The sequence below is a fragment of the Mastacembelus armatus genome, chromosome 15 (genome assembly GCF_900324485.2).
Source record: "Mastacembelus armatus chromosome 15, fMasArm1.2, whole genome shotgun sequence".
NCBI lineage: Eukaryota > Metazoa > Chordata > Actinopteri > Synbranchiformes > Mastacembelidae > Mastacembelus > Mastacembelus armatus.
In genome coordinates this window covers 14,322,462-14,349,373 of record NC_046647.1, presented here as the reverse complement: position 1 = coordinate 14,349,373, position 26,912 = coordinate 14,322,462, and the positions used below count along the sequence as shown (strand labels likewise).

The 26,912-nt window shown below is 37.9% G+C and overlaps 1 protein-coding gene across 1 annotated transcript in view; it reads left to right on the top strand.

Moving 5' to 3' along the window:
• The window catches only part of rgs7a (regulator of G protein signaling 7a), a 39,255-nt gene extending 12,775 nt beyond the window's left edge, over positions 1-26,480 (top strand). Inside the window, exons 2-16 of the mRNA XM_026309475.1 lie at positions 9,821-9,917; positions 12,458-12,508; positions 18,941-19,047; positions 19,881-19,932; positions 20,831-20,895; positions 21,184-21,260; positions 21,479-21,560; positions 22,522-22,596; positions 22,774-22,872; positions 23,124-23,185; positions 23,657-23,767; positions 23,899-24,024; positions 25,260-25,446; positions 25,710-25,799; positions 26,460-26,480. Of these exons, the coding sequence (XP_026165260.1) occupies positions 9,821-9,917; positions 12,458-12,508; positions 18,941-19,047; positions 19,881-19,932; positions 20,831-20,895; positions 21,184-21,260; positions 21,479-21,560; positions 22,522-22,596; positions 22,774-22,872; positions 23,124-23,185; positions 23,657-23,767; positions 23,899-24,024; positions 25,260-25,446; positions 25,710-25,799; positions 26,460-26,480 (1,302 nt within the window). The remainder of the gene's footprint in view (positions 1-9,820; positions 9,918-12,457; positions 12,509-18,940; positions 19,048-19,880; positions 19,933-20,830; positions 20,896-21,183; positions 21,261-21,478; positions 21,561-22,521; positions 22,597-22,773; positions 22,873-23,123; positions 23,186-23,656; positions 23,768-23,898; positions 24,025-25,259; positions 25,447-25,709; positions 25,800-26,459) is intronic.
• Positions 26,481-26,912: the final 432 nt, after the last annotated feature.

Genomic DNA, 26,912 nt, shown 5'->3' with positions numbered 1-26,912 from the left:
CGGTCTGTGGCACTTCAGTTGTAAGACAGTAAACGAGTCTGTTCCTCGTGGATCACAGAGGATTGAAAAACACATCCAAAAAGGCACCAACTGTTTCTATTAAATATAAAAACGACAGAGAAGAAACTGAAACTTTCTGTTCAGAGCTACAGTATGCCAGGCCAGGTCAGAAGGTCAGAAGAAGAAATTCTGAAACGTCTGATGTTTAGCTCAAAGGTTTGGGACATGCTGTAAGAGTCTACTACTATTTTACGATGAAAAAAAATCATCTATCTATCATGATACTCTAAAATGTGCTGCTGTTTTATAAAATACAAGGTGGCAGAAACCTACTGGCTGGCAAATCTGGAACAACGGCATTAACCATAGCAATGTCAAATGAGGATAAATACTAGTGTTTTTCCAGGGAGGGGGCATATAGCTGGCTGGCTACCTCTCATCCATGATTCAACGCTTGTCTCTTTTTCTCTTGTAGAGGGTTTTCCCTTTGGGAGGGAGATGTTGAGGAGTCAGGGGAAATATTCAACATCCTTCTGCAGTCGTACACCAGGGACGATGATTCTCTAGGGACCAGAGGAGGAAGGAGGCTGTGTGTTCTAAAAAACTGTAGAAGTTGATGAAAATACTGTAATGCCAGTATCTGTTGGCAAGCATCTGGAAAGCATTTGAGATGAAATGGTAATAATGCCATCTGTCTGTCAAACCAGATGATAATACTACAACAGCTGCTTGCTGTAGTGCAAAGGAATGTTTTACCAATCAGTTTAGATGATGTGACTTCAAGCATGGAAAGAATATAGAAAATGATGCACTACCACATCGAAGTGTTAAAAAAGATGGGCAATTGTTAGCAAAAAAAAAAACCAACTAAATAAACATCAAGACAATCAGATAGAACAATCTAAAAAAATCCAGTATTGTTAGTCTGCCAAAATCATGCAGATTTTCACTTTGCTTAATATAATCTGGCAAAACAGTGGGTAAATTAGCTTGAGACAGGCATCAAAAGCGCTGTACAATAGATGACCAACAGCTCTCTTTCACTCCAACATCAATGTGAACCTTTTCTACACCTGATCACTAGCACTCGCTCTGTGACTGACTGCGTTTAATTCTCAACCTGAAAATATGTAGACATCATGTAGCTCATTTTACATATTCAGCACCACATTTAAATATTTGTTTGTGAGGTTAGAGAGTTAGGAATGATGGCTGTTAGCTCTGGAGTGTTTTAGTTGAAATCCGTCAGCAAAAGCTGAGCGATGTAGCTCAGTATGATATTACAAGATGGTGACTTCTCTGACATCTGTATTCTGTTAATTCTTTAATCTTAAAAGTAATACATGCTACTGCAGGATAACAGTAGGAGAGATTAGCTGTAGGTCTGAGACTACAGCTGTCAGCGTGCTCAAAACAAACCAGGTCATACCGTGTGTCATCCAACCATGCCTGAAGACAAACATGCTATATAGCTGTTTTGAGCGACCACACTCAGAGGCCTGCTGAAAAACTGGCTGTCAGAGAGAGGGGCGAGATGCAAGTGAATCATACACACTGAGGATAACCATTCCAGACATCATTCCGTGATCATATTTAGAGTGTACAATGCTCGACTGTACTCACAAAGATGTAATTGTACAAATAAAGAAAGAAGAGAACTTGAAGGAGAAGTTCACACCCTGTGAACCTTGTCCTCTGTCGTTCAAAGACATTTATGCTGATCTACAGGTGGTAGTAACATCCTAAGATATTGTGTAATGCACCTGGAAAGGCAGGGAAGTGGCCAGTGCTACATTTAAAATCCTTTTCAAATGTTCTTTTCAAAGGTTTTATAAGGAAGGAAATACATTAAACATATTTGTTACGTCAATGTCTTTTCTTGATTAACATTGAATACAGGCATAACAATCGTTTCCTTACAAAAAAGCTCCACAGGGCATTTTGACATCACGGCACAATTAAGAATTTGGTTTGACCCAAGCTGATTTTATTTAATTCACTGGTTCATTTAAAGTATTACTCACATTATTATCCTGTCAGACAAACTGTGGCCTGCAAATAGTTCTAACAACAAAAAGATGCTATATTTAAGCACACAAAAAACCACAGCATGCCACTAATGTAACCTTAAGTCAGTAACACCACATGAAAAATCAAAGATGTACTTGTTTGCTTGTAAACATCAGTTCCACTTTCATCCATTAGCGAATCAGACCAAATCAGATTAAGCTATTAAAACGCATTCTGTCACACCTTGAAGAGCATTTCAAAACTGAGGAGGCATCATGTTTGACAACATCTATTTGTAATCATCCAAATAAACCAAACACTGTAGTAAGAAAGCCATCTGTCCTTCACTGTCCATCCGAGCTCGCTTATGACAAATTTGCTGCTGCATGCAAGAGAGTGTTTTACACTGGCACTGTGTTTTTCTTATCACACTCCTCTATTATGGAAATAATGTAATGGACAAAGTAGTACAACACCAACTGGTACATTGTGAAACACATTAATGATATTAGGTGTGAGGAGAGAGGAGGCATTGAGGGGGAATATCTAAAAAATTCATAGATCTTTGAAGTTTGCTGGCACAGAGAAAGATGTGCACTGCAGATGGCAGAGAAATCTTGTACCTCCTCAGATTTCTTCATGCTGTACCTTCTAGGATGTGATGTTATAACAAATGACTTACAATGAAGAATAAAAATGACAGAAGAAACAAGCGGGCAGTGTGAGAGAGCATCCTGAAGTGTAAAACAGTGAAGAGCCATTCTAAGAAACAGATGCTCATATTTGACTGATGGCTCAATGGAGCTTGATTGTGTACACAGAGACAGAACTGTATTGATGAATACAGCTGAAGGCACGGCTTATCAAGTGCAAAACTGCAGATGTTGTTAAATGGCTAATCACTGGGTTGCAGAATCTACATCACAGTATATAGAAATAAACCTTCAGTTTGGATGGACTAGTACCAGCCTGGACATCTGTTCCTCATATTCTTTGATCCTGCCCAGGCTGTTGTCCATTTGCCTTCTAAGATCAGTATACAGTACCAATGAGAATTGAAGAGAAAAGTGGGAAACAGACAAAGAAAATGCTAAATAAGCAGAAATATTTATGAAGGACGAAAGACGGGACCAGGAAAGAGAAATTCATTTAAAATAGGATGGATCATGAATCACGATGAGATTAAATGTGAGCAAAGCAAACAGAGCATGACCATCTGTTGCCAAGGCTAAGGCTAAGAGAAGTTTTTTTTTGGGGGGGCTCTTTTCTTTTCTCATTATATATTAGACTTTTTTCCACTATATAACCCTGAATGGTTGATACCTAACACCCTCCAGACACTCTGGGCTGTTGGTAATATGTAGTGCTAAGCAAACTAAACTACAAAGCAACTGATTGACAACAGCCCACTATTTTGAGAATTTATTAGTCATGTCAAATAATTCTTTTTGAATCTAAAATTTTATCTACTGTGTTTTTTGTATTATATTAGAACATAATCAACAGATCAGTCTTTACTAAAAGTAACTGTTAGATGAATCTATCTTAGAATAATCAGCCTGGACACTACAAGACAAAAAACATATCCAACTTCTTAAATATTACATATATACAATTATATTCATAGTGTTGTGATAATGAAAACAACAAAAATACTGGAATAATATACAATTATATATCATTACAAAACATAAATTAACACCTAATTGGAATATAAACCATATGTAATGGTAACAAAAGAAAAAGAAATCATAAAAATGCCAGTCCTTTTTTTCCCATCCCTCATAGTCAACATCTATCTTTGTCTTTCTCTGCATCCTTTACACCGTCTGTCCCCTCCATGCTACCCCCACAACCACCTTCTTTCTTTCTGTGTTATGAATGAGCGATGGCGAGCCGCCAAAGATGTCCTTGTGATAGTGGTCGCAGACTGTGTTGCTGTGGTAACTCTGAAGCGTACGGTAACCTCGGAGAGACTTAGGATTCATGACAGCTATTCAACAACCTTGTCACTGTGAGCTCAACAACATACCCCACGTATCTGCAGGATAATTTTATTTTGAATGCCCAAGTGGTGCAGTGTGCACAGGTGCAGGGTGAAGTGACTAACTATTTAGCTGCCAACGTGACAACACTTTGCTAATGTTTGTGAACAGTAGCCAGTTAGTGGAGCTAATATGCTTCATTTGACACTTCACAGTCACAGAGGGGCAAGTGTGTTCTGGCACAAAAATGCTGATATTTAAGTGTTGTAGTTAGGTGTTCAATTTTACAGTGGATATTTAAATTAAAGACCGACAGTTCCAACTTAACTTTAAGCAGAATACTGATTTTCTATTTGAATTTTGTTGTCAAAACATTTGTGTAAGTTTCATCTCTGTAGGTTATGTTAAATATTCACAAGACTTATAAAGTAATAACTTAATGACTTCCCTTAACATTATATAACATTATAACATTAGCACAGTTCATTGTAAATATATCTATTGTGATAACTAGGTTATTTTTATTGACCATTAGCTTTATTGTGGCCTGAATCATTTTGAGTATATATTAAATGTGCAACCTTTCAGTGATACTCAGGTCATATTTATATGAAGTTATAGAGGATTATAAAAAATATTCTACTCCAGCAAAGCGTACGGGTTGATACCACATCCACATTTTGTTTGGTAGTAAGTGAGTGGCTGACCTCTATATTCCTGAGCAGGGGCTAGAAAAAGAACATTTATCATTCACTTGTTTCTTCATGTTTAATGTCTCTGTGAGCCGAGCTAGAAAGTCCCTCAGTCACAGATAAACACCAGGCTGTCTTCAGAGATCTTATATAAGAAGTCATAATCTAATTAAAGCTGTTTGAAAAAGGTGTTTGAGTTCATCAAGCGCTGAAATTTTACTTGCTCACCTAAATCTAGGTCAACACTGAAGAGGAACAGCATCCTTTGAATATGTCACCTCTGTATACTGATACACAAGGCAAATGCTAGACAGAAGAGAGTAATAACAGGCAAAATTATATAAATCATCTTGTGTAACTGTTTAAAAATGCACTGAATTCTCTGAGAAATTAATAACAATATGCTTTTCCTGTAACGTGTCCTGCTTTTATTCCCCAAAGTATGGCATGAAGAACATTTTGTTTTTGATTTGGTCCACATGCAAATGCATCAGCCTAAGTGATGCGTGCTTTATTTGTGGTGGCATGATCTTTTACTGTGCTTTAATAATGCTGTGCACAGACCTTTGAGTGCTTTTGTTGTCACAGTATTGATCCTATTAAAAATGACTGACTTTGGCTCTCATACGCATCTTGTATTTCTGTGTAAACCACTGCTGATTTTTGAGGGTAAACAAAATGTAAATTATTGTCTCTGAGCCTCAACCACAGGTTCTGCCTCATTCATAGAGCCAAGAACTGCAGTTCAGAAGGAAATGAGATCAACCAACAGCAAAGACTGTTTTATCTAGTACAGCTGTCATGCTGAATAGCCACAGGTTTTATTCAGACTGCTTTCAAACTGCCTTAGGGAGCTAGACTTGAGCTGGGTTGCTCACCTATTTTGATGTTGCACTTTTTAAAATATAATAATCCCCCCATTCTGGGTTCATAAGCTTTCATAACACATATCTGTGTGCGTGTGCAGCTCTGAACTCTGTCAGAGTGCATGAATGCTCTGCTTGCAATGTGGCTGATAATTGCTGTGTGTTCTGTGTCAAGTAATAATGTTAATATCTGTGCTGGCTCTGTATGTGTGTGTGTGTGTGTGTGTGTGTGTGTGTGTGTGTGTGTGTGTGTGTGTGTGTGTGTGTGTGTGTGTGTGTGGATGCACGTGTTCCTCCGTGTAAGTGTTGCAGAGTTGGGAGGAGGAGCTCTTCTCGTGTAGACACACTTGTCCTCAGATAACACTATCAAGGTAATACCATTCTCCCTGCACATCTGATGCAGGAACATTCACTCATAACAGCACAGGCAACACAACTGAGAGAGGTGGGGCAAGGAAGCTGGAGGGGAAGGAGAAGGAGAATAGCAGGGCTTTTAATTTCCTCAGTAGCACTGTCAATGTGGTTTCTACATCTGTACAGACAGACAAAAACTGGAATGAAGTCTAGATGAGTGTCCACTTTAATAACAAGACAAGCAGTATTTGGAAGGAAGACCAAATGTAAATATATTTTAGAAATTGTATTTGAGGTTAGAGTCACCATTTTAGTATCTCAAAAGAATCATGAGTAGTGGGCATCATGGCGTTTCTTTCTTTATTAAAATGTATGTTGATAGGTAATTCGCTCTCTAATAAACACTGGTCCGTCTTAAAGGATTTAAATCTTGTTTTAGGTAGAGATGTTCTAATTAAGGCTGTTTGAAAAATAACTAAGTTCACTGAGTATTGTGGATGTCTTTCCATCATTTAAATCTACGTCAGCACTGGGGGCATTGTTGAGGAAGGAAACAATGTTCATGCAACCTGTAGGTTGTGCGGCACAATCAACAAATGTAGCAGCTCACTTCAGATGTCAAGGCCATTTGCTGCCATTTTCAGCCATGTTTCTTTAGGCAGTGTGTTAACCTGCCTCAGTTAGCCCACAATCATGACTCAACCCATATACACATCACAGTCATTGAAACCCAAGTAACAAAAAGCTCTCAGAAACAGCTCTGTAGGTATGATTATATTTTTTTTACAGTTACAAGAAACATGCTGGGAAATATCCCACTCACATGGTACACGCTTAAAAACCCAGATCTATGTGGATGTAATGACAATTTTTTTGCAATTATTTTTTTTGCTTTTCCTATCACTAAAATTATGAATCCACTTCTTAGTATCATTACGAAATCAGTAAAGCAACCTCTTCTCCCAATCACTTTTAAGGTCACTTCAGAGTGAATTATGGTGCTGGCCATACAGCAAAATTGCAGACACTCCCTACTAAAAACCCCTCACCTTCCTGACGTGCTTAATATAGAACCTTTGTAATACCTGAAGCATTTATCAGCTTGCTTTTCTTAGATTCAGCGCGTCAAATAAGTGGACTTATGGTGCACTTAACAATGGCTAAAAAGAAATCTAAGAGGCCAGCATTGATTTACAACCGCAGTTTGAAATGTTTTTTGCTCCAAATGGTGCTTTAGAACATTCTGATTGCACCCTGAGTGCCCCCAGTGATAGTCTTTGAAGTGCCTAGAGCCGTGCGCTGAAGCTCAGTATGTGCTTATATCCGGAGCTTTTGTTAGTCACTTCATATGTACTGAGTCCTGTGCCATCATTATTCAATGATTCACACTGTGCAGCCAAAACACTCACTCTTATCTGTTAAGAGGCTGCAGAGACGCAGTCAGACAGCTCTGGGTGGGTGGATGGGAGGGGGACAGAGATAGGAAAAAAAAGAGATTTTCGCTCTCATCTCCTTCATTCTTGTGGGAAACGACTTCCCTCTCTTCCTCACAACATGAAGCCACAGAGCATCCCGACTTCAAGAGCTTCAGATCCTGAATATTCACGCTGGTGGCATTTTACCATGTGTAGGCGGTGAAGGTTTGCAGAGATAGAGGAGAGTGTGTGAAGTATTGATCACTGCTGCTGTTGTCCTTGTTTGCTCTGTGTCTCACAGTGCCAACTAACTCTCAGAGAAAGACAGTGACACAGATACAGAGCGAAGGTTGGCATTATAAGGCACGCTTGTTCAAAAGGGATGAGCTGAACACAATTAGAATTAATTTAAAAAGATATGGTTACAAAAACTAAAGGAATGATGCACGCAACACATAAAAAGAGAATGCAAATACTATCAGTTTTAGGTGCTAAACTTTTGCAAGCAGGATTTTTAGAATTTTACTATATCATTGCTGAGTTTTTACAGACATTAAACACATCACCACAGCATTATGCTTCACGAACAGTGCAGCTGGTGGAGACATTGCTATGTCACCGGTGTGACACTGATATGAGCAGGGGCTCATCTCAAACAATCCAAACATGACTACCTTCAAAACAGAACGAGAAGTTTAAGGAGACTAGCCAGAAGGAGTTAGGGCAGATTTTTCCTGAAATATTCTGGTCTGTGTCTGAGAGATGGGACTTATTTTACAAAGTTTAACTTTATATTGGTATAAATGAATACCTGATTCACATGGGTTATCTCTAATGGAAACATTATGAAGATTTACTGGCCTGTGTCAAGCAGCACATACAAGATAAAGAAATGAACACAACAGAGGAATTTTCTGAAAATATAGAGTCAGAATCACCTTTTGCAGATGATGTGGTTCTGTTGTTTCATTAGACTTTAACCTTAAGCATACACTGGGGTGTTTTGGATCTGAATCTGAAGTGGCTGGGAAGAGAGTCAATTCTTCCAGGACTGAGACTATGATTCTTTGCGGAAATGCAGCATATTGTTCATTTCAGGCTAGGAATGAGAATGACAAGAGGACTAGTGCAGCATCAGCAGTAATGAAGGTTCTGTACTACACTGTTATGGTGAAGTGGGAGTTGAGCCAGAAGGCAAAGCATTCAATTTACCAGTTAATCTATGTTCCAACCCTTAACTATTGTCAGGGGTTTTAGGTACTGAACACAATTAAGAGATTAAAAATCAGGTGGCCAAAATGAATTTCCTTCATAGTGTGGACACTTGGAAAAAAAAAAGAATTTCATTCATAGTGTGGACACTTGGAAAAAGGATTTCTGACATTCAGAGGGAACTTGGAGTAAAGTCACTTCTCCTTCACATTAAATGGCACCATATGAAGTGGTTTGAGCAGCTGATCAGGATGCCTCCTAGATGTCTTTCATTGGAGGTGTTAAGAATATGTCCAACAGGCATGAGACCCAAAAGACTCAAAGAACAACCAAGATGACAATGGAGAGAATGCTTATCTCATATGGTTTAGGAACAACTTGGGTTCCTCCAGGAAGGACTGGAGAACATTACTGGGGAAAGGGATGTCTGTGCTATGTTGGTTAGCCTGCTGCCACAACAACCTGACACTGAATAAGCAGCAGAAAATGGATGAATTGATGTTTATTTAATACGTATTAGTATGTTGCCAGGCTTCTCTGTGTACATACTTTCTATGTCTATATTTTGACACAGAGCAAAGAGTTTTGGGAGATTTCCTGGCACCTGATCTGGTGCATTAGGCCATGGTCTACTCTGCTTTGCTTCCTTCTGTGTGTTCTTGGAAATGTGGCTCACTTGTGTTGCCCTGCCAGGCCCTAGAGACAACTCCCAGTACATTTCAGTGACGTGCGCAAATGTTTGTGTCTTTATATGTGTGTCTGTGTCTATTCACCCTGGCATATTATTTCTCTGGTTACCAATTCAAATTGGTAACTTAGATAATGCTGTACACAAAACATTCAGGTTTGAAATGTCTCTTAAGTAACTCCACGTTTTTTTCAGTGGTCTGCAAAGTTTGAATGTGCGGCTGTTTCAGGACATAAATATATTGTGATGGATAATAAGAAGAAACTTCATTACTACAATTCCAAAATTTAAAGGCTGTTAAATAATTCAATAACCGCAGCCTAGAAGACGTTTTATGTGATAAATGACACAAATAAGAGAGATTTTTCGAAGAAGAGGCAGAAATCTGCCAGCAATGGCTTCTCTAGGACACTTTCTGTCTCATGGGGATGTGGGTGAACCACACAGAAACCTGTTTTTATCTGTTCACCTATGTCTGACTTGCTCTCAGACAACCTCTGCTTACAAAGAGAGGTTCATGAAAATGCTCACTCTCTCTCTCACTTGTCCTCTGATCCCCCTCCTCCCTGTTCTTTCCTTCTGTCTCTGCGTTGTCCAGATGGAGGAAGTAATAGCACGCATGCAGGATGAGAAAAATGGGATCCCAATCCGAACAGTGAAAAGTTTTTTAACCAAGATCCCCAGTGTTTTTTCAGGTAAGGCTCTCTCAGTTCTGTTCTGTTCTGTTGTGCTCGTCTCTTCTTCTGCACTTGGCTCCCACTTACTAAATACCCAACTAGTACTGTGTCCTTGCCAAACAAAACAAAGAGTATTTAGATTATTTTGCACCAGCAGTGCCAGAATGTCAAGAAGATCATACTGGATTTTTGAGCAGTCCACCCAATAGACAAGAATGGAGTGATACTCCATGGTACCTATTCCTGCAAACAAACCAACATCTTCTTTGCATGATTTTGCCTCAGTGCACCAACAATGCCAGAACTACCACTGGTCACCATCACTGCTAACATAGAACCACGCTTGGCTTGTCACAGGCAGTGACATGTCTGGGGAACTTTGATGTGGGTGGCTACGATGGGGCACTGATTCAAAAAAGGTTGGCAGAGAGCACCAACATGTGAACACACACACAGATAAAATTAAACAGCTAACTTTAGCTTTAGTGACGTTAGTGAAACAATGACGAATGCCTTGGGCATATAAAAAGGCAGCTGATGCACAGTTCTTTTTTTTCTTTCTACATTGTTTGTGTGTTTGCATTTGTTTAAAACAGACCATATTGATTAATGACTTTGTCTGGCCAAGCAACACCACTCAGAGCAGATCCATCTCTGTTCTGAGTGTTTATGCAATCGGTACAGCTAGCAAACAACTACAATGGCTACGTAGGAAGGAGCATGACAGAACTGTAACAGATGGCTTATATGTGGCTCAGTATAGCGCCTACCCTATCCTATATACTGTCAACACATAACTATAGGACAACTGCAGAACAATACTTATTCTTTATGTATATTGCTAAAAACTCAATAATATTTTTGGTTAAAATGTTTGCTGTTTTTTTTAAATCAAGCTTCAGTTTTAAGCGAAAGTACTGTAAAAGAGCAATGATGGGCAAAATTTCTCCAAGAGTGTAATGCTCAGTCCCTGTTGACAGTTTCTAGGGCTGCAACAAGGACAAAGTCCCTCTATAACTTCCCATCTGTGAACACTGCCCGCTGTGTTCATTGAAGCACTTGGCCAAGCTGTAAACACAACAGCTGAGTTGCTACAGTGTGTTTTATCCATTGTGTGCATAATTTGTATCTTCAATTCATATGGTTCTTCCACTATAATTTTAACAACCTCTAAATATTATAGTTAATTTATTTAATGTCATACTTGTAGCCATGCATAATTTCTTCTTGATTTTCAAGTATTCATTTTCAGCTTTACATGTTATCCTTTGCTGTATCTTGTTACTGTCTCCTGCAGCAACTATCCAATATTTGCCATCACTGGGATCATTAAGAGTTGAACTTACTGCTTATGACTCTGTTTATAGTGCTATATTCTGATACGTGCACATGCCTGTGTCCACACACACACACATATACGCACACACCAACAGACACATGCACAACCCAATTTATGGGCATGGTATTAATCAATTCAGAGAACAGCCTTGTTGGAGGATTACCTTACACATCTCATTTAAGCTCTCTCTCTGAAAATGGGTCAACTTTGATAGTGTGAAAATGGGGTTGTATTAATGATGTTAATCCATGGACAATCTCATCTTGTTATGGGGATGCCAAAAAGGAAGTGGGTGAAGTGACAAAGAAATAGAGACAGTCTGGTAGATTGATGGGCAGAAAAACAGCCACAGGACCTGACTGTCTCACTGCATGAATTCCCTCATGTCTCCATTTCACAGCTTTTTTTCTGCTTTCTATGGCTCTCATCTCCCAAACACACCTTCACCTGTCAGCATGACAGACATTAATGGTAGCTTGGAAAATATATATTTAGCCAAAGTGCCAAAGTCACATGTTGTGGTGAGGGGTGTGAAAATGTCCATGGGGCAAAGGATGCTGTTATGTTTTTTTTCTTTTTTCTGAGATGTGAAAATGATTCAGCAGCACTCGCAAAAGGAGAAGATGCAATATGACATCCACCGTATAAAAAGGTTGATGTATTTTTCAAGAAAAAGTAATATACAAGTCATCTCTAAACCATTATTCAAAATAGTTTTTGATGACTATATCATCTGTTTTTTAAAAAAAGGTGTTGTCTTGCTTCTGGTCAATTTTGCACTTATGCATTTATCCTCTCGTCTCTTCAGACATTTTCTGACATATTTACATCTTAGTTCTTGTTTGTGACAGTTGGTTGTCATGTGCAGCACTGTACTGTCTGTGCCAGGCCCATGATGGACAAAGTGTGTTGTACACAGTAGATGCTTCATTATGCCATTGTACCTCTCTGGTCATTTATATTAATGGATTACAGCCAAAGAGAGTTGGCTTGAAGAGGCTGTCAAAATAAATTAATAAAAAAAATAATTTGGTAATGGATGGCCTATTACCCACCCACATGGTGCACGGTGAGAGATATTGGTAAGCACTGTGATGATGAGGGAAGATGGGAAGGGTTAAAAGAGCCATTGTTTTCATTTTCATTTGAATCTATATGAAAAGGGTGTTTCAACATAATGTGTCAATAATTCATATAATTGTGCCTTTTCTCATTTCAGGTTCTGACATTGTTCAATGGATGATCAAGAATCTGGACATTGAAGATCAAGGTAAAAGCTGATCAGTACTGATCTACACATCAGGTTTTCACAGTTCAAATTATTGCTAGCTTACAGAGGAAGCGACACATCTCGGCGCTTCAAAACAATAAAGCTACCGCATGATTGTCACAATTTGTGTCAGTCAAAACGGATTCACACAATCATGATACGCATTTAGTGTTACTTACAGTTTCCCAGGGTGTCGTTATCCAACGCGAAGAAACGTCCATAAATAAGAGAAAAAATACTGGTCCTCAATCTTCAGGTTTCTTCAGTGTCAGCGCAACGTTAGTCCAGTGATAGTTGTGTCTACATCCATGAGTACTTTTCAAACAACTTTTAATAGCTAATTATATAATAGCTTTCCAACATATGGCTTCATACAGATAATGTACAAAATTACAAATATGAGCTAGCATTAAAGAACTCAATTTGCAGTCCACAGCTAGCTAGTTAAGTAGCTAGCGCCAACAAATGCCATGGCAACACAGCACTTCCTGTTTACATCTTCCTGAGACTGTTTAATTGATCTGACCTGATCCACCAGGTTGGTCTCTTCTTAATTAACACCAATACTGGTTTCCAGACCAGGAGAGCATTGGTACAGTTCAAGGTTTCTGATGGTTCTTAGGACAGTATTCAACTGTTAGATGTGACATGTTCCATTAGTCAGCATTTAAAGAGGAACATCTACATGATGTTTATGTCCATTTCTATATTTTCTTTGATCTGCAATTTTATTTTCAGTGCAATTTGTGTTCATAATTTTATTTATTTTAAAATTATTATTGTTTCTTATTTAATCACTGGCCTGAGGGAGCTGCCAGTTCATTAGCTGTGTTTTTTCTTTATCTGTTATTTCTTTATCTTTTTTTAAAACTGTTTTTTCATCATTTTTCACCTGGAGAAACCTGTTAAGTTAAACCACAGTTTCAGACACATTAAAATGCCTAAGATATTTTGCTTCTCCCCAGGCCTCAGACACCACTGTGATTAATAATGTATCTGTATAATAAATAATCAACAACAAAAAAGCATGTCAAATCAGTTCTGTTTAATGTGCAGGATAAACTGGGCCAAAAATGCTCATTTCTATTGCACTATTACTGAGATCTGGCAGTGACACATAGAGTATGGCATTCCCTCAAATAACTTTGTATTCCCTATAAATAACATTTACAGTGTTAGAGTTTTTGTGTCACCTGCAGTAATGACAATGCTCTTCAGTAACAGAACTAATCAAAATTATCTTTGTCTTTTAAGACTACTCTCATTTTTGTATCTCTTTCTGCAAACACGGAACATACAATCATTGGTCCTGCAATGGTAAACAGAGTGTTTAAGTGGCTTCAGACAGAACAGCTCCTGGCGGAGCTGACAAACACAGTCAAGTGAAATGCAATTAATGTGTCTCACAGCACTACAGCAGAATGCTTATTATGTAAAGGCAGATGAGCTTATAGCAAAGTTGACAGGGTTTTTTTTTTCCAAAATGAATGCCGCAATAATATACTGACACACTACACATGAACTCATCATCCTATTTTGCAGTCTCTATATATTCCTAATCCTATTTTCATTCAATACTGTATTTAATTCTCTGGCAGAAATTCCTTTCTTCTTAAATGTTTTATATGTCTTTTGGTTGCTTTAGTCCAGGTTTTTGCACTTCTAGGTTTTTGCCATGATACTTTAATTAGTGTTCAGATCATTATAGATTTATCAGTCATTAGTTTTTTAAAACATTTTAGTTTGTTTGGAATGGGGACTACTCAACTGTTTGAATTAAGTGTTTACAACACATTATCTATAATCTTAAAATAAAAAGTTTCTTGTGTAGCCTGCATATAATCTTTCACTTATACTTTTAAACATTTCAGTTATAATCTCAAAATTGGCCATCTCCTCTGATATCCATGATGGTGCTTTCTATAGGATCATGTATTGTTGTCAATACATCTGTGGGTGCATAGCAATCAGGTGCTAGCAGCTACTGTAAATCAGCCTGCATCCATGGTATAGAAATGACAAAATCCATGAAAACTGAGCAATTACAGGCTAAGGTCCATGGGGGTTAATAGACTATTGATTAATTCACTCACAGAGACTCATACAGTATGAATAAGCTTTGTTGTATTATCATTTTGATTAAGCCACCCAGTCAGACCCAGTGTCAATAGTTTGCAGCTCTCCTGACCTCTGACCAGCCTGAAAATAAATTCCTGCAGGGTGATCTAAAAGACCATGTTGTGTGTGCCTGAACATTGTCAGTGTGTATGAAAAAACATGAAATGAGCTGTACATAAATTAAAATGATAATACTGCCCTTTTTAACAGAATCTAAAACATTCCCAAAAGCAAGTGGGCAGAAATGATAGTCAAATGAATCTCTCATGATGATATAATTCATATAGACTATTCCTATTTTATTTTGTAAATGTTGTCACAACTGTTTTTGCTATAACCAAACACCAAACCAAAGTGCAGGCACACTTTCTCAATGAATTGAATGAGAATGTGTGTCCACTGGTACTCTACAGTAGTAGTTTAAAGTAAAGCAGATCCCTGTGGCAGGATTTAATCAGTTAATAATTAATATCAAACATTTGACCACGGTAGATAAAAAAAAAATTACCACCACCACAGTAGGATATCAACAAAACACGGCCAGTCAGGCTGTCAGTGAGTGTGTGCCTGTGTGTGATTAAGGGTTTGAATTGCATTTGAAAGAGCACCTCATCTGCTCAGTGGGACCCCGGCTAACAATAACTCTGAGAGAGGACATATGGCAGCATTGCGTGGGTATACACACTACTGTATTACTCTTTATAATGGTCCTGGTCTTTTCCTCCAACCATCTTTAAAACTCCTCCTCATCAGACTCAAGAGTCACTCCTGTAGTGGAGCACTTTAGATGATCTTTTTCAGCCTCCGGAGAGCAGCCCTCTTTGCACTGCTACACTTCCATATGAAAGCACATATCTTCTTTAAAAAGAAAAGCATGGATTTTTGTGTGTTTTCTTTTACCAGTTCGTTCAAGAGCTAAGGTGTACGTGTCATTTGTGTTAATCCACTATCTCATCTTCTTTAACTGATAGAAACCAGTGGAATAACAAGTACTCAGTTCCCTTACTTAAACATACTTGAAAGTCAAAGCTTTGCTTTTCAAATCTCCCTTAAAATGTTTAGTGCAGTGGGCTCCTTTTTAGGGATCGCAAAATAAAGCTGAAAGGTTGTGAGATGATTAAAAGACTAAATAAAACAGTAAAATAGAAGTCACAAGAACATAATTACAACTTTTTATGTAACATATTGGGTAACCATACCTTTTCGGACCTAAAATAATATTTAAATGAAACCATCTATGAACCTTGGAGAAGCAAACCATGCTTTAGTGGAACTCTTAACAACTCAGAGACACCTGGAACATGGCAAGGAACAAAAACCCAGGCTCACAAGACAAGAACATTGGAAAGAATTAGTTTAGTCTCTAAGAATTGATTGTATTTCTTACCTATGTACCTATGTGCTTTTTAATGTAAAATATTAATCTGAAAATCAGTACATTCAATACAGTACAGTTACCCTGAAACTGCACTTACTCTACTCACAGTAACTGAGTTCATTAAGAGCAGTTTTTAGTGATCTGTACTTTGACTATTTTCTATCACTTATTGCAACAAGGACTATTCATCCCTCAACATCTCCAGAGTGAATACTGTATAGTGCATGTGATCAGAATATAACTACAAATACAGAAGCTTTGCAACTGTCTTTAGAAAATGCTCAGAAGACAAATACACCCACACTTGTTTTGGCAGGGCTCCAAACTGCTGGGTTTTTGGCACAGTGCTGGTAATATGATGAAATCAAAGGGTGTTTTCCCCCTGGACTCTGAGGCCAGCCTTTCTTGACAACTTGACTAATTCCAGTCCAAGGTTTAGTTAGCTATAAAACATATAGAAAAGCCTGTGTTAAATGGAAAACAGAAACTCCCTTGCTAGCAGGAATTGATTTTTATTCTTACTAGAGAAAACAAGAAGACCATAACAATCGTGGTTAATCTTTTATTCATCCCATAAAAACCTCTTTCACATTAGTTTGATTCAGCATTAGCTAAATAGTATGAATATGTCTTTTAATTTGTGCTGGAATTACTAAATTAGAAGTAAACAAAATAATAGTCAGTGCTGTGTAGAGAAATTGTTCTACCAATTACTGTGTGTGGGGGTGACAGTCAACATCTATCCTTAAAATGCCATTAGAAAAACCTGCAGCTTCACTTCAGTAAAAACAGGGAACTGTGCAAACCATTACAGGTGACAGAGACACTCAAACACAAAATAAGAACCCTGTGGTTCAAGAACAGGAGACAGAAAGCTCCAACTATCCTGACCCAGCTGTCATTTTTCATACTTTGTTGACTTTACCTTTATATGACATTTATCTGAGATAACAATGCAGAAAATGAAAACAAGTAAAATGGGTACATGGATGAGTTGATTTTTGCTTGTAGATGTCTGTCTTCTTGAATATATATATAAATATATACATACAATCTATCTAGCTATCGACTTATCCATCCATCCATCTATCTATCTATCTATCTATCTATCTATCTATCTGTCTGTCTGTCTATCCATCCATACATTTGTCTGTCTATCTATCATCTATCTATGATCGATCTATCTATACCCATCCATCCATCTATCTATCTATCTATCTATCTATCTATCTATCTATCTATCTATCTATCTATCTATCTATCTGTCTGTCTGTCTATCCATCCATACATTTGTCTATCTATCATCTATCTATGATCGATCTATCTATACCCATCATCCATCCATCCATCCATCTATCTATCTATCTATCTATCTATCTATCTATCTATCTATCTGTTCATCCAGCTATCTATCTATACACACATATTTGTGGGACAATATTGCTGTAAGAAATAAGACTTTAGATGAGGCGGCAGCAGCATGATTGTGAGTAGACAGGTTTAAATAACTTATGAGTCATAATTTATTAATAATTGGAGACCAGTTACATGCACACACACATACACACACATGCACACATATAAACATCCTGACCTCTCAAAGCTGTGACAGTCACCTCTGCAGTAAAGGAAAATACAATCTATATTTATCTCACACACGTATTCATGTAGAGTGTGTGGATGTGTGTGTCAGGGAGCAATAGGGCAGAGAATCCATTCATGTATACAGTAAACTCTGCATGTTTAGACCATGTCAAGCATGTGCTAGCCTTCCCTGGGCTTTACACAAAAATACAATAAATTATGATATACACAACTGTATGAGGCAATGTGTAAATGATGTGTTTGATATAATCCTCAACCAAAACCCACAGTATTAACAGAGAATTGTCAGCACATTATGCTAAACATAAATAATACACACCATGAAAAGGTTGCTGGTTGAGGGCACCATGAAATAGCTGGTGTCAGACGAGACACACAGTTGATGATGATTACGTGTTTTCATTATCTGATGGTTTTCAATCAGGGACAGTCAACCATGTGTGCTGTGGAGCACCAGAGGGAATCAGGCTTTCACTCCAACCAAGCAAAACACACCAGGTGATTTGACTGATGAGTTCCACCTCTCCGGCTGAAGGTGGGCTAATCAGCAAAGCCTCCTGCTGTGCTTTTTAGTGGAAATGGAGACCTGCCTATACTGCTGTCAATGCAGTGTCACACTCTATTAAAGCAGCAGCTCCTAATTCAGGTCCTAGTGTTCATTAAAGCCATTACGTCAAGGATAGCTTTATAACAGTGGATGAAAGGTGAAGGTTAGTCATCGGATAATGAAGTTAATTAGCTGGTGGAAGAGAAAAAAATCAGCATACTGGCCCAGGATCTGTGATCAGAGAATCTTCTTTCAAAGAAAACATGAAATCCTGAAGCTAATTTTTTTTTAAACTTTCAGTATTAATCAAATAGACTGTTTGAAAAGAAATTAGATATTAAATTAAAGACTAGCATTGTCATCCATCACCCCAACACAAGTTTAATATTTTTGAGAATATGCTAATTTGTTTTTGGCAGAGAGATAAGATTAATGCTACTGTAAAATCTGCTGCTTAAGCTTTTCTTTTAAATCTGAAAATAGTCAAAAAAAAATACTGACAGTATTTGGGCTTGAGATTTAAATTTTCAAAATTTTTATTTCAAACATTTTTTTCAGAGAATATTAAAATACATTAAATCAAATTGTTAAGTGTATGTAACGATATCAATGTGTGTAGTGTATAATGCCACAAGCACATAGACCAATGTATAATCCTCATTTGTGAATTCCAAAATATACATTACAGATCTATATATTTTTCAGTTTTCATATTCAGAATTATTTGTTAACACATTTTGAGAACAGAAGTGTTTCTGTATCTTTTTGTCTGTTTTGCTCTCAGTGGAGGCTCTTCACCTAGGAACACTGATGGCTGCACATGGTTACTTCTTCCCCATCTCAGACCACGTCCTTACTCTCAAAGATGATGGTACTTTCTATAGGTTTCAGGTAAGAATAATAATAGTGATAATCATAGTAATAGCATTTAGGTTGACGAATCTTAATGTTTTTCTATGGTAACATTTAACAAGACCTAATAAGAGGAAAGATCTATATGCTTATAGTGTTAGGGCTTATAGTGTTTGTTCTCTGTTTTTCATAGAGAACAAACACACTCAATAGGTTTGTAATATACTGTGTTGTCATTTCTGCAAAAACATCTAAAGCTTCCATTTCACAAATAAAGTGCAAAAATCACTATACCCCTGACATATTTCCAACTCTAATAGGTGCAACCATGAGAATTTTAGACTCTATAAATGTATTAAAAGGCCAGACAAAAAGCAAAAAGCAACAAATCTTTATGTGCCTCTATGTGAAATGCTAAGTTGAGTTGTAGTTGCTGTGCTCCCTAATTCGTACAAGTTTATAAAAAAAACATTACTGCCAATAGTACTGGGATTCATAGTTTTATTGAATTTCCTCTCAAACATGTATGTTGCACAGAACCAAGTGAAGTAAATCAGTGCCTAAAGCTGTTTGTATTAGGAGCCAGCTTCACTTTGCACTCTACTTGTAATCGGTCTGAAGCACTGCTGCCTGTGGAGGGTCAAGATTCATGCTGGTGTCTGCTCGCAGTGCTCAATAAAAAGAGCTCATGAGCTTTAGCTCTTATGCCGAGTTCATTTTACAACAAAATCTTTTATTGTGACAGATGCAGCACTGTAACTGCATGCCCACCTCACAATAGTACACACTTTGATTCAACCACCATGTGGACAGTACGCTCTCAAAGATTTCTTTTAGTTTGGCTTCTAAGTGAAGTGTCTTTTTCCATTCAGACTCCATACTTTTGGCCATCAAACTGCTGGGAACCAGAAAACACAGACTATGGTGAGAAAGCTAATCTCTGTGTATACTTTTTGCATTGTGTAGTATGCATTGAAGAGGCTAATGCAGCCTGGGTTTGTGATGTATACAATATAGATGTCAGTACTGCTGATGTTGCCAAAGGTTCAAAAGATAAAACATAAATAATGCAGGTATAGTGTAGTGGACATACAATAACTCTGTGCACTTTTTATCCTATTTAACTTAATATACAGATATTTTCTCTGTATTCCAGCCCTAGTCTTTTGCTTCTGACTCAGTTCATGCTTTCTGACTAATGCATGGTCATTACAGTGAAGGAAACAAGGAATGTGTTTGTGTATGTGTGCATCTGCTGTGCACATTTGAATGAACATTGTAATGGCAATGCAGGGATGAGCTTTTCATTGTTTACAGCAGAGCAGAGTGGAGATAAACATTTCATAATGTCAAAAATGGTTCGGGTGAATAGCTGCATCCTTGCAGGTCTTTCATTTGTTGTTTGAGTTGTAGTAGAGGAAAGGGACTAATGCTCACTGCGGGAATAATCCTGCGAGTGTGAGGGGAAGTAAGAGTGTCTCAGATGTAGCAACTGATTCACATGAATTATTCCCTTTAATGAAAACTGTCTAATGGCATAATGAAGCTTCCACATAATGGTCAGTTAACAAAGGGATGATGGGCTGATGATAGTACAGGAAGACATCAAAAGTCAGGCATGTACGCACATACATACACAGAAGCGCACGCAGTAACAGACGCTCACACACCATGCACAGTCAATGACCTTTGTGATTTGCAGACCAGTTTAAATGTGCAGTTGAGAGGATTAAATGAGTAAATGCAGGGCCACTTAAGGCTGTTAAAACCAAGCTGATATCCTATTCTCCCTTTATTACCAATCTCACTGTCTCTCTCTCAGCTGTTTACCTCTGCAAAAGAACAATGCAAAATAAAGCACGTCTGGAGCTTGCAGACTATGAAGCGGTAAGTGAAAGAGGTCTTTTCATGCCTGCACTCATCTCTTCACCTATCTGTTCCTGTGTTGGCACTGCTGTCATCATTTATCTCTTGGCTCTTTTGTTCCTACTGACACTGAAAACACTGTAACTTTTCTTTCACCAAAGCTATTAAATGAATTACCTGGTTACTTAAACTCAAGCCTTTTTTTTTTTCTTTAAAGATCATATCCACCAGTGCATTGTACACAGCATGTGCAGTAAACATATTCAGCTCCACGAAAGGCCTTTCTTTTCCCGTTTGTTTTACTTGCAGGAGAGCTTAGCACGGCTACAGAGAGCTTTCGCCAGGAAATGGGAGTTCATTTTTATGCAAGCAGAAGCACAAGCGAAGTAGGTTTCTATAAGAACCACACACGCATTGAGCCATTATGAGTGAGTCTTCTTACGCCCTCATTATGAAATGATTAAAATTAGTGATTACTACAACTGCCCTGTAATTTCCAGCACAAAACCTCAGAGATGAACTGCACATTAAACATCGAGTAAATGGATCACATGTGTCTTAGAAAATGTTGCATGCATACCATTCTGAACTTTTTTTTTCTCAGAGTGGACAAGAAAAGAGATAAAATTGAGAGAAAAATTCTCGACAGTCAGGAAAGAGCATTCTGGGACGTGCACAGACCAGTGGTGAGTTGAATTACTGATGTTGATGTAATTACTTTTGCTGACATTATCAAGTAATCTTAATTGCTCATTCAAAAGTGAATAATTTTGAAAAAAATTGTTTGACATTGCTCCACACTTACATGCAGTCACGAGTAAAATTACAGATATGGTAAATCATTCGCACGCGCTGGGTTATTTTAATCTATTCCACACATTTCACAAGGAGTAGGCATGTGTGAAAATGTGAGACAAAGAAATAATTACTTGAAAATGTCATGCAAATGCAAACACTTTGTAGATTATTTCATTTATATATGAGCTATACATGATTCATGTGACACGAATGGTCTAGAGAGGTTAACACGCTGTAAATCCTCCACTGTCTATTCCTCTGTCATGAACATGAAATGCTGAAATGCCCCATCAATAACTGTCACAACACATCAGCTTCACTGCTGCTCTTTACCTTCAAACACACTTGCTTAGCATTAGCATGTAGTTTCCCCCTGAGGTGAAAGGGTCTCCTCTGCTGTATTTCCCTGAAAGCCAATGCTCCATGCTTAATTGGAAAATAACAAGTTCAATTTCTGCATCCTTGGAGCAACATAATCAATATTAATTCAAATTTCACAGTGACGTTGTCAAGCTACTTAGTTCTCTCCTACTGGAAGAGACCGAGATTAGACCACTTGTTTAATCAGCCAGAATCTGCACGCTAAGACTCTGATTTCCCACTGGTTTACTTTCATTGGCACATTCCATGTTTAATTAACCAACATTTGACGTATTGTCCTGGAGACTCCTCTCAATCACTTCACACCCCAGCTAGGCATATTGAATTTGATTAACCGAAACTCAGATAATGGTGATGAAATTACACCTTCACCATTTGTGGTGTTGTCCTTGAGGGCAAAACAAAAAAAGTCATAAAAATTACATTTAAGCTGAATTAACTCATGGTTTCTCTTTATTCCCCTCACAGCCTGGATGTGTGAATACAACAGAAGTCGACATAAAGAAATCCTCCAGAATGAAAAACCCACACAAAACCAGAAAGGTACCAAGCACCTTCCTAGTGATACACCTGTCACACCTTTCTTTAAAAGTCATGGTTGATAACTCTGTAACACAGCCATTAACAAGCGGCATTACTGTGACAAGCTATGCTTGTCATGAGCTATGAAACTATTGCTGCTGATAGTTCTGTTTTTTTTTTTTGTTGTTGTTGTCTCAGTCTGTGTATGGACTGCAGAATGATATCCGTACCCACAGCCCCACCCACACCCCTGCCCCAGAAGCCAAGCAGCCTACAGAAGAAGAACTGCAACAACAGGTTAGGTCTACAGGTGGCGCATTACTATTAAATATAGGATTTTTAACAATTTGAAGGAAGGGCTAGCATTCAAATCACAGTTGTAGTGTAATACTTCATATTTATCCTAATAGTTGTATGTAGAACAGAGTTTAAAGTACTCACATAAAATCAAATAATAACATACCATGCGATTGGTAAATAAACATACTAAAGAATTTCTTTGTGAATTGAGACTGATATATGCTAATTGTTCTCTGCTATGGTTTCAGATCACCTTCTGGCAATTGCAATTAGACAGACATCGACTGAAAATGTCCAAAGTGGCAGAGAGGTGAGCAATGTTCTTTGTGTCTTTATTCAGTTTAGCCATCGATCTGTTTATTGAGCCTTTAAACAGCCTAACATGGCCTGGAATTAAGAGCTCCGATGACCTTGACGAGTGATTGGGCCCAGACAATGCCTTCAGTGTGCATTAGTGCTGACAGTGCCAGATACTACATGGCAGACAAAGTGTCGATTTGTCATTTCCTTCACTGAAAAAAAATGTGCATTCAGCAAGGGCTTCTTTATCCTTCTGTCAAAATATGGAATAAATCTTTTTTAGTCACTGCCTTTAATTCGTTTTCAAGAGGATTTCACTTCTCATTTTGTCAATAAAACCTCCAAATAAACACTCATACACAATCACTCACCGAAACATATGCAGCATAATTTCTGCAGACAAAGTTTCAAGTCAAATTTCTGCCTCTGGTACAGATTAATGTCATTCATATGCTCTCTGTTGCTTATGTTCAAAAAACAGCTTGCTGGGCTACACAGAGCAATATGTTGAATATGACCCCTTCCTCACGCCTCCAGATCCATCCAACCCCTGGATCTCAGATGACACCACACTCTGGGAGCTTGAGGCCAGGTGGGTACATGTCACTAGCAAAAGATATACAGTAGATAATTAGACAGACATGTAGATCAGTTAATATATTTTTACATTTTAATGCACCAGACTATGTGAGATCTGCTGTATTTTTGTGTGTCACTTTACAGTAAGGAGCCAGGCCAACAGAGGGTAAAGAGGTGGGCTTTTGGCATTGACGAAGTTCTCAAAGATCCTGTGGGAAGAGAGCAGTTCCTTAAATTCCTGGAGTCTGAGTTCAGCTCAGAAAATCTCAGGTACAAGCTGAAATACACACTAGAATAATACTCGTTTTTGTTATATATAAGAACATCATCTTAGGCTTAACATTTAAGTTTCTAACCTTCAATTTTAGCTTTCTAAATATTTAGTGTATACCTTTTATGGCATCATAAATCTGTAGCTTGTTGTTATGATAATCGGTCTATTTAAAGACTGGCTAACATCAGTGAAAGATGAGCTTAAATCCTTTACTGAAGTAGAAGTAGTAACATAGCATGTTTGTGTATTGCATTACAAATAAAGGTTGTGCATTTAAAATATAGTAACATATAAATACAGAAGTATAATCAGCTAAATGTCAACAGTAAGGATAGTAACTATGATTCGGATCATCAACTGTGTCTTTAACAGTAACTGGTACAGTACATCTGTGGTCCTAACGCTTACAGTTAGAACATTTGCCTATGGGACATTGATGGCAGACAATAAAATCACAGCTGAATGGGTCTGTGCAAATGCGTGTGTAAATAGTGGTACGTCTTCATGTACAATATGAGAGATAACTATCACTGGCTCTTTCCATGTATAAGAAATAACATAAAGGGAATGCTTAATCAAAACATGGGTAGCTGGTGGATGCAGTTCTTTTTTTAAAATATGAACAGCTGTAGCAATGGCTAGAATAACATAGGTGGGCAGGAATATTGTGTTAATCGGTTTATTCATGGTAACAGGAATACTGCAGAGTATCAAAGGTGCATGCATACAGCAAAATATGCATAGAGTAGCTGCTGTGCAGGATGGCTCCTCTGCTCCCTCTGATGGTACATTTCTGTACTGTTTCTGCCAAAAGCAGATAATGTGGTCACTTTAATTAAATTCTAATTCAATATCTTAGTCATTGTTTTAACTCCCCTTAAATTAATTATACATATCACAATTCATGCACACAATAACCCCATCAACCTTAACTTTTTAAATTGCAGCATGATCCTATCTGTCATGCTATCTATCCTATCCATCCTATAGCTGTATAATCTGTCTGTGATGTGGTGTCTACCAAAGGAACCCTGAGAAGAGCAGATTTAAACTTGGATTAGTTTCCGACTCTGAAAAAGAAATGACTGTAATGAATGAATCTGTAACCTACCGACTATCAGTAGACAGTATTTATGGACATCACCCATGGGAATCTGTTCTATTTAGTTTCTTCCAATTTATGATGCAGGCTTACAATGGTAAGTCTAACGGGTATTTTTTTGGTCTGTAGGTTCTGGCTAGCAGTTCAGGAACTTAAGAAACGTCCAATCAGAGAAGTTCCAACTCGGGTTCAGGAGATTTGGCAGGAGTTTCTGGCTCCTGGAGCACCCAGCGCTATCAATGTGGACTCCAAGAGTTACGACAAAACCACCCAGAATGTCAAAGATCCTGGACGCTATGCCTTTGAGGATGCACAGGCATGTGACTATTCCATAGAAAATACAAATACCATGAATCACATCCGTAGTTAATTTCTGTAATGGTCTACATACCATTAGAGAGTTAAACATGGAAAAGTTCATCTTTTACATGGAAAACACTGTATCTAGTGATCAGAACACAGAATCACAGTCCTAATTTGGTAATCTAAAGACTTTTGCATTTTATAATTTCATCCCAATGTGTTACCTGTGTTTAATGCTTTTATACATTATTTTCTTATTATGGGTTTCTACAACAGGAACACATCTACAAGTTGATGAAGAGTGATTCTTACAGCCGTTTCATTCGTTCCAGTGCCTATCAGGAGTTATTACAGGCCAAGAAAAAGGTGAAAACCCCATAGTGGCTTGTTAGTGGCTTATCAGTGCAATCCCAGAGGACTTTATGTCTCTGTTCCTTTTACCTGTGTTTTCAACTACCTCTTAAACAAATCCTAGTCTGCCTTGAATGGCAGATAAGGATGTTTTTCTCCAGTGGACCTGAAATTATGCCAAAAATATGTTTTATTGCAGGATCAAGAGTGTGTCTCCAACAAAAATACCCTGTACTGTATGTGAAATGGATAAAAAAAATCCTGAATCCAGCAGTAGAGTACAGTTATTTAAAGGTGCAAAGCAGGTCAAAACACAGAACACGTCAAACAAAATGCCACCTGCATGCAAGCAGTACCAATGAGGGATAGACAGAGTAAATACAAGGTATTAATGCTTCAGGATGATGGAGTAGCTGATCAAGACTCCTGTTGGGGTTGTAGAAACCATTATTGAAAGCAGAGACACAAAGGCTGTCATAACATGATGAATTATGCAGAATTACTTGGGTGTATTTTATCTGCTTAAAACTTGCTCCTTCTCACACATTCTACATTTTCTCTGCTTGTCATTCTGGCAAAGAAGATTTTAGTATTTTCACTAGTGTTTTTTAAAGGTAGAAACAGCCAAATGTAAAACTATTTATTATGGGTGTGCATCTCTTTTTGTCCCCACAGAAAAGCAAGAATTTGTTCTGAAGGCTTTTGAGTCCAGGTAATCTCCAGTGCAAAATTATGCAACCTGTACATTGTCATTTGGTTGCTTTACTTTTAATAATACTTAACTGCTGTAGATATTTTGTGATAGGTATTCTTCCTAGGTTTTTGTTTTATTAGTTTACTGTTGTTAAAGCAGAAAATAAATGTTTTTTTTTTCTTGTGTTTTCATGTACATGTTTACCTTATTATCTTTCCCCTTCCTTTCTCTTCTTCCAGTGCAGGTGAAACCACTAGCATCCAAGAGGCTGACCAGTTGTGTGCCATCATGCTAAAATCAATGCCATCTCTCTCTGGGACATGGAGGGAGGACCATCTCATCTTTTCATCATCATTGTCTGTCCATCCTCTCTTGGCTCAGCTGGGTGATGAGCCAGGCTGTCCGTTCGTCTGTTGTCCACCAGATGATGCATG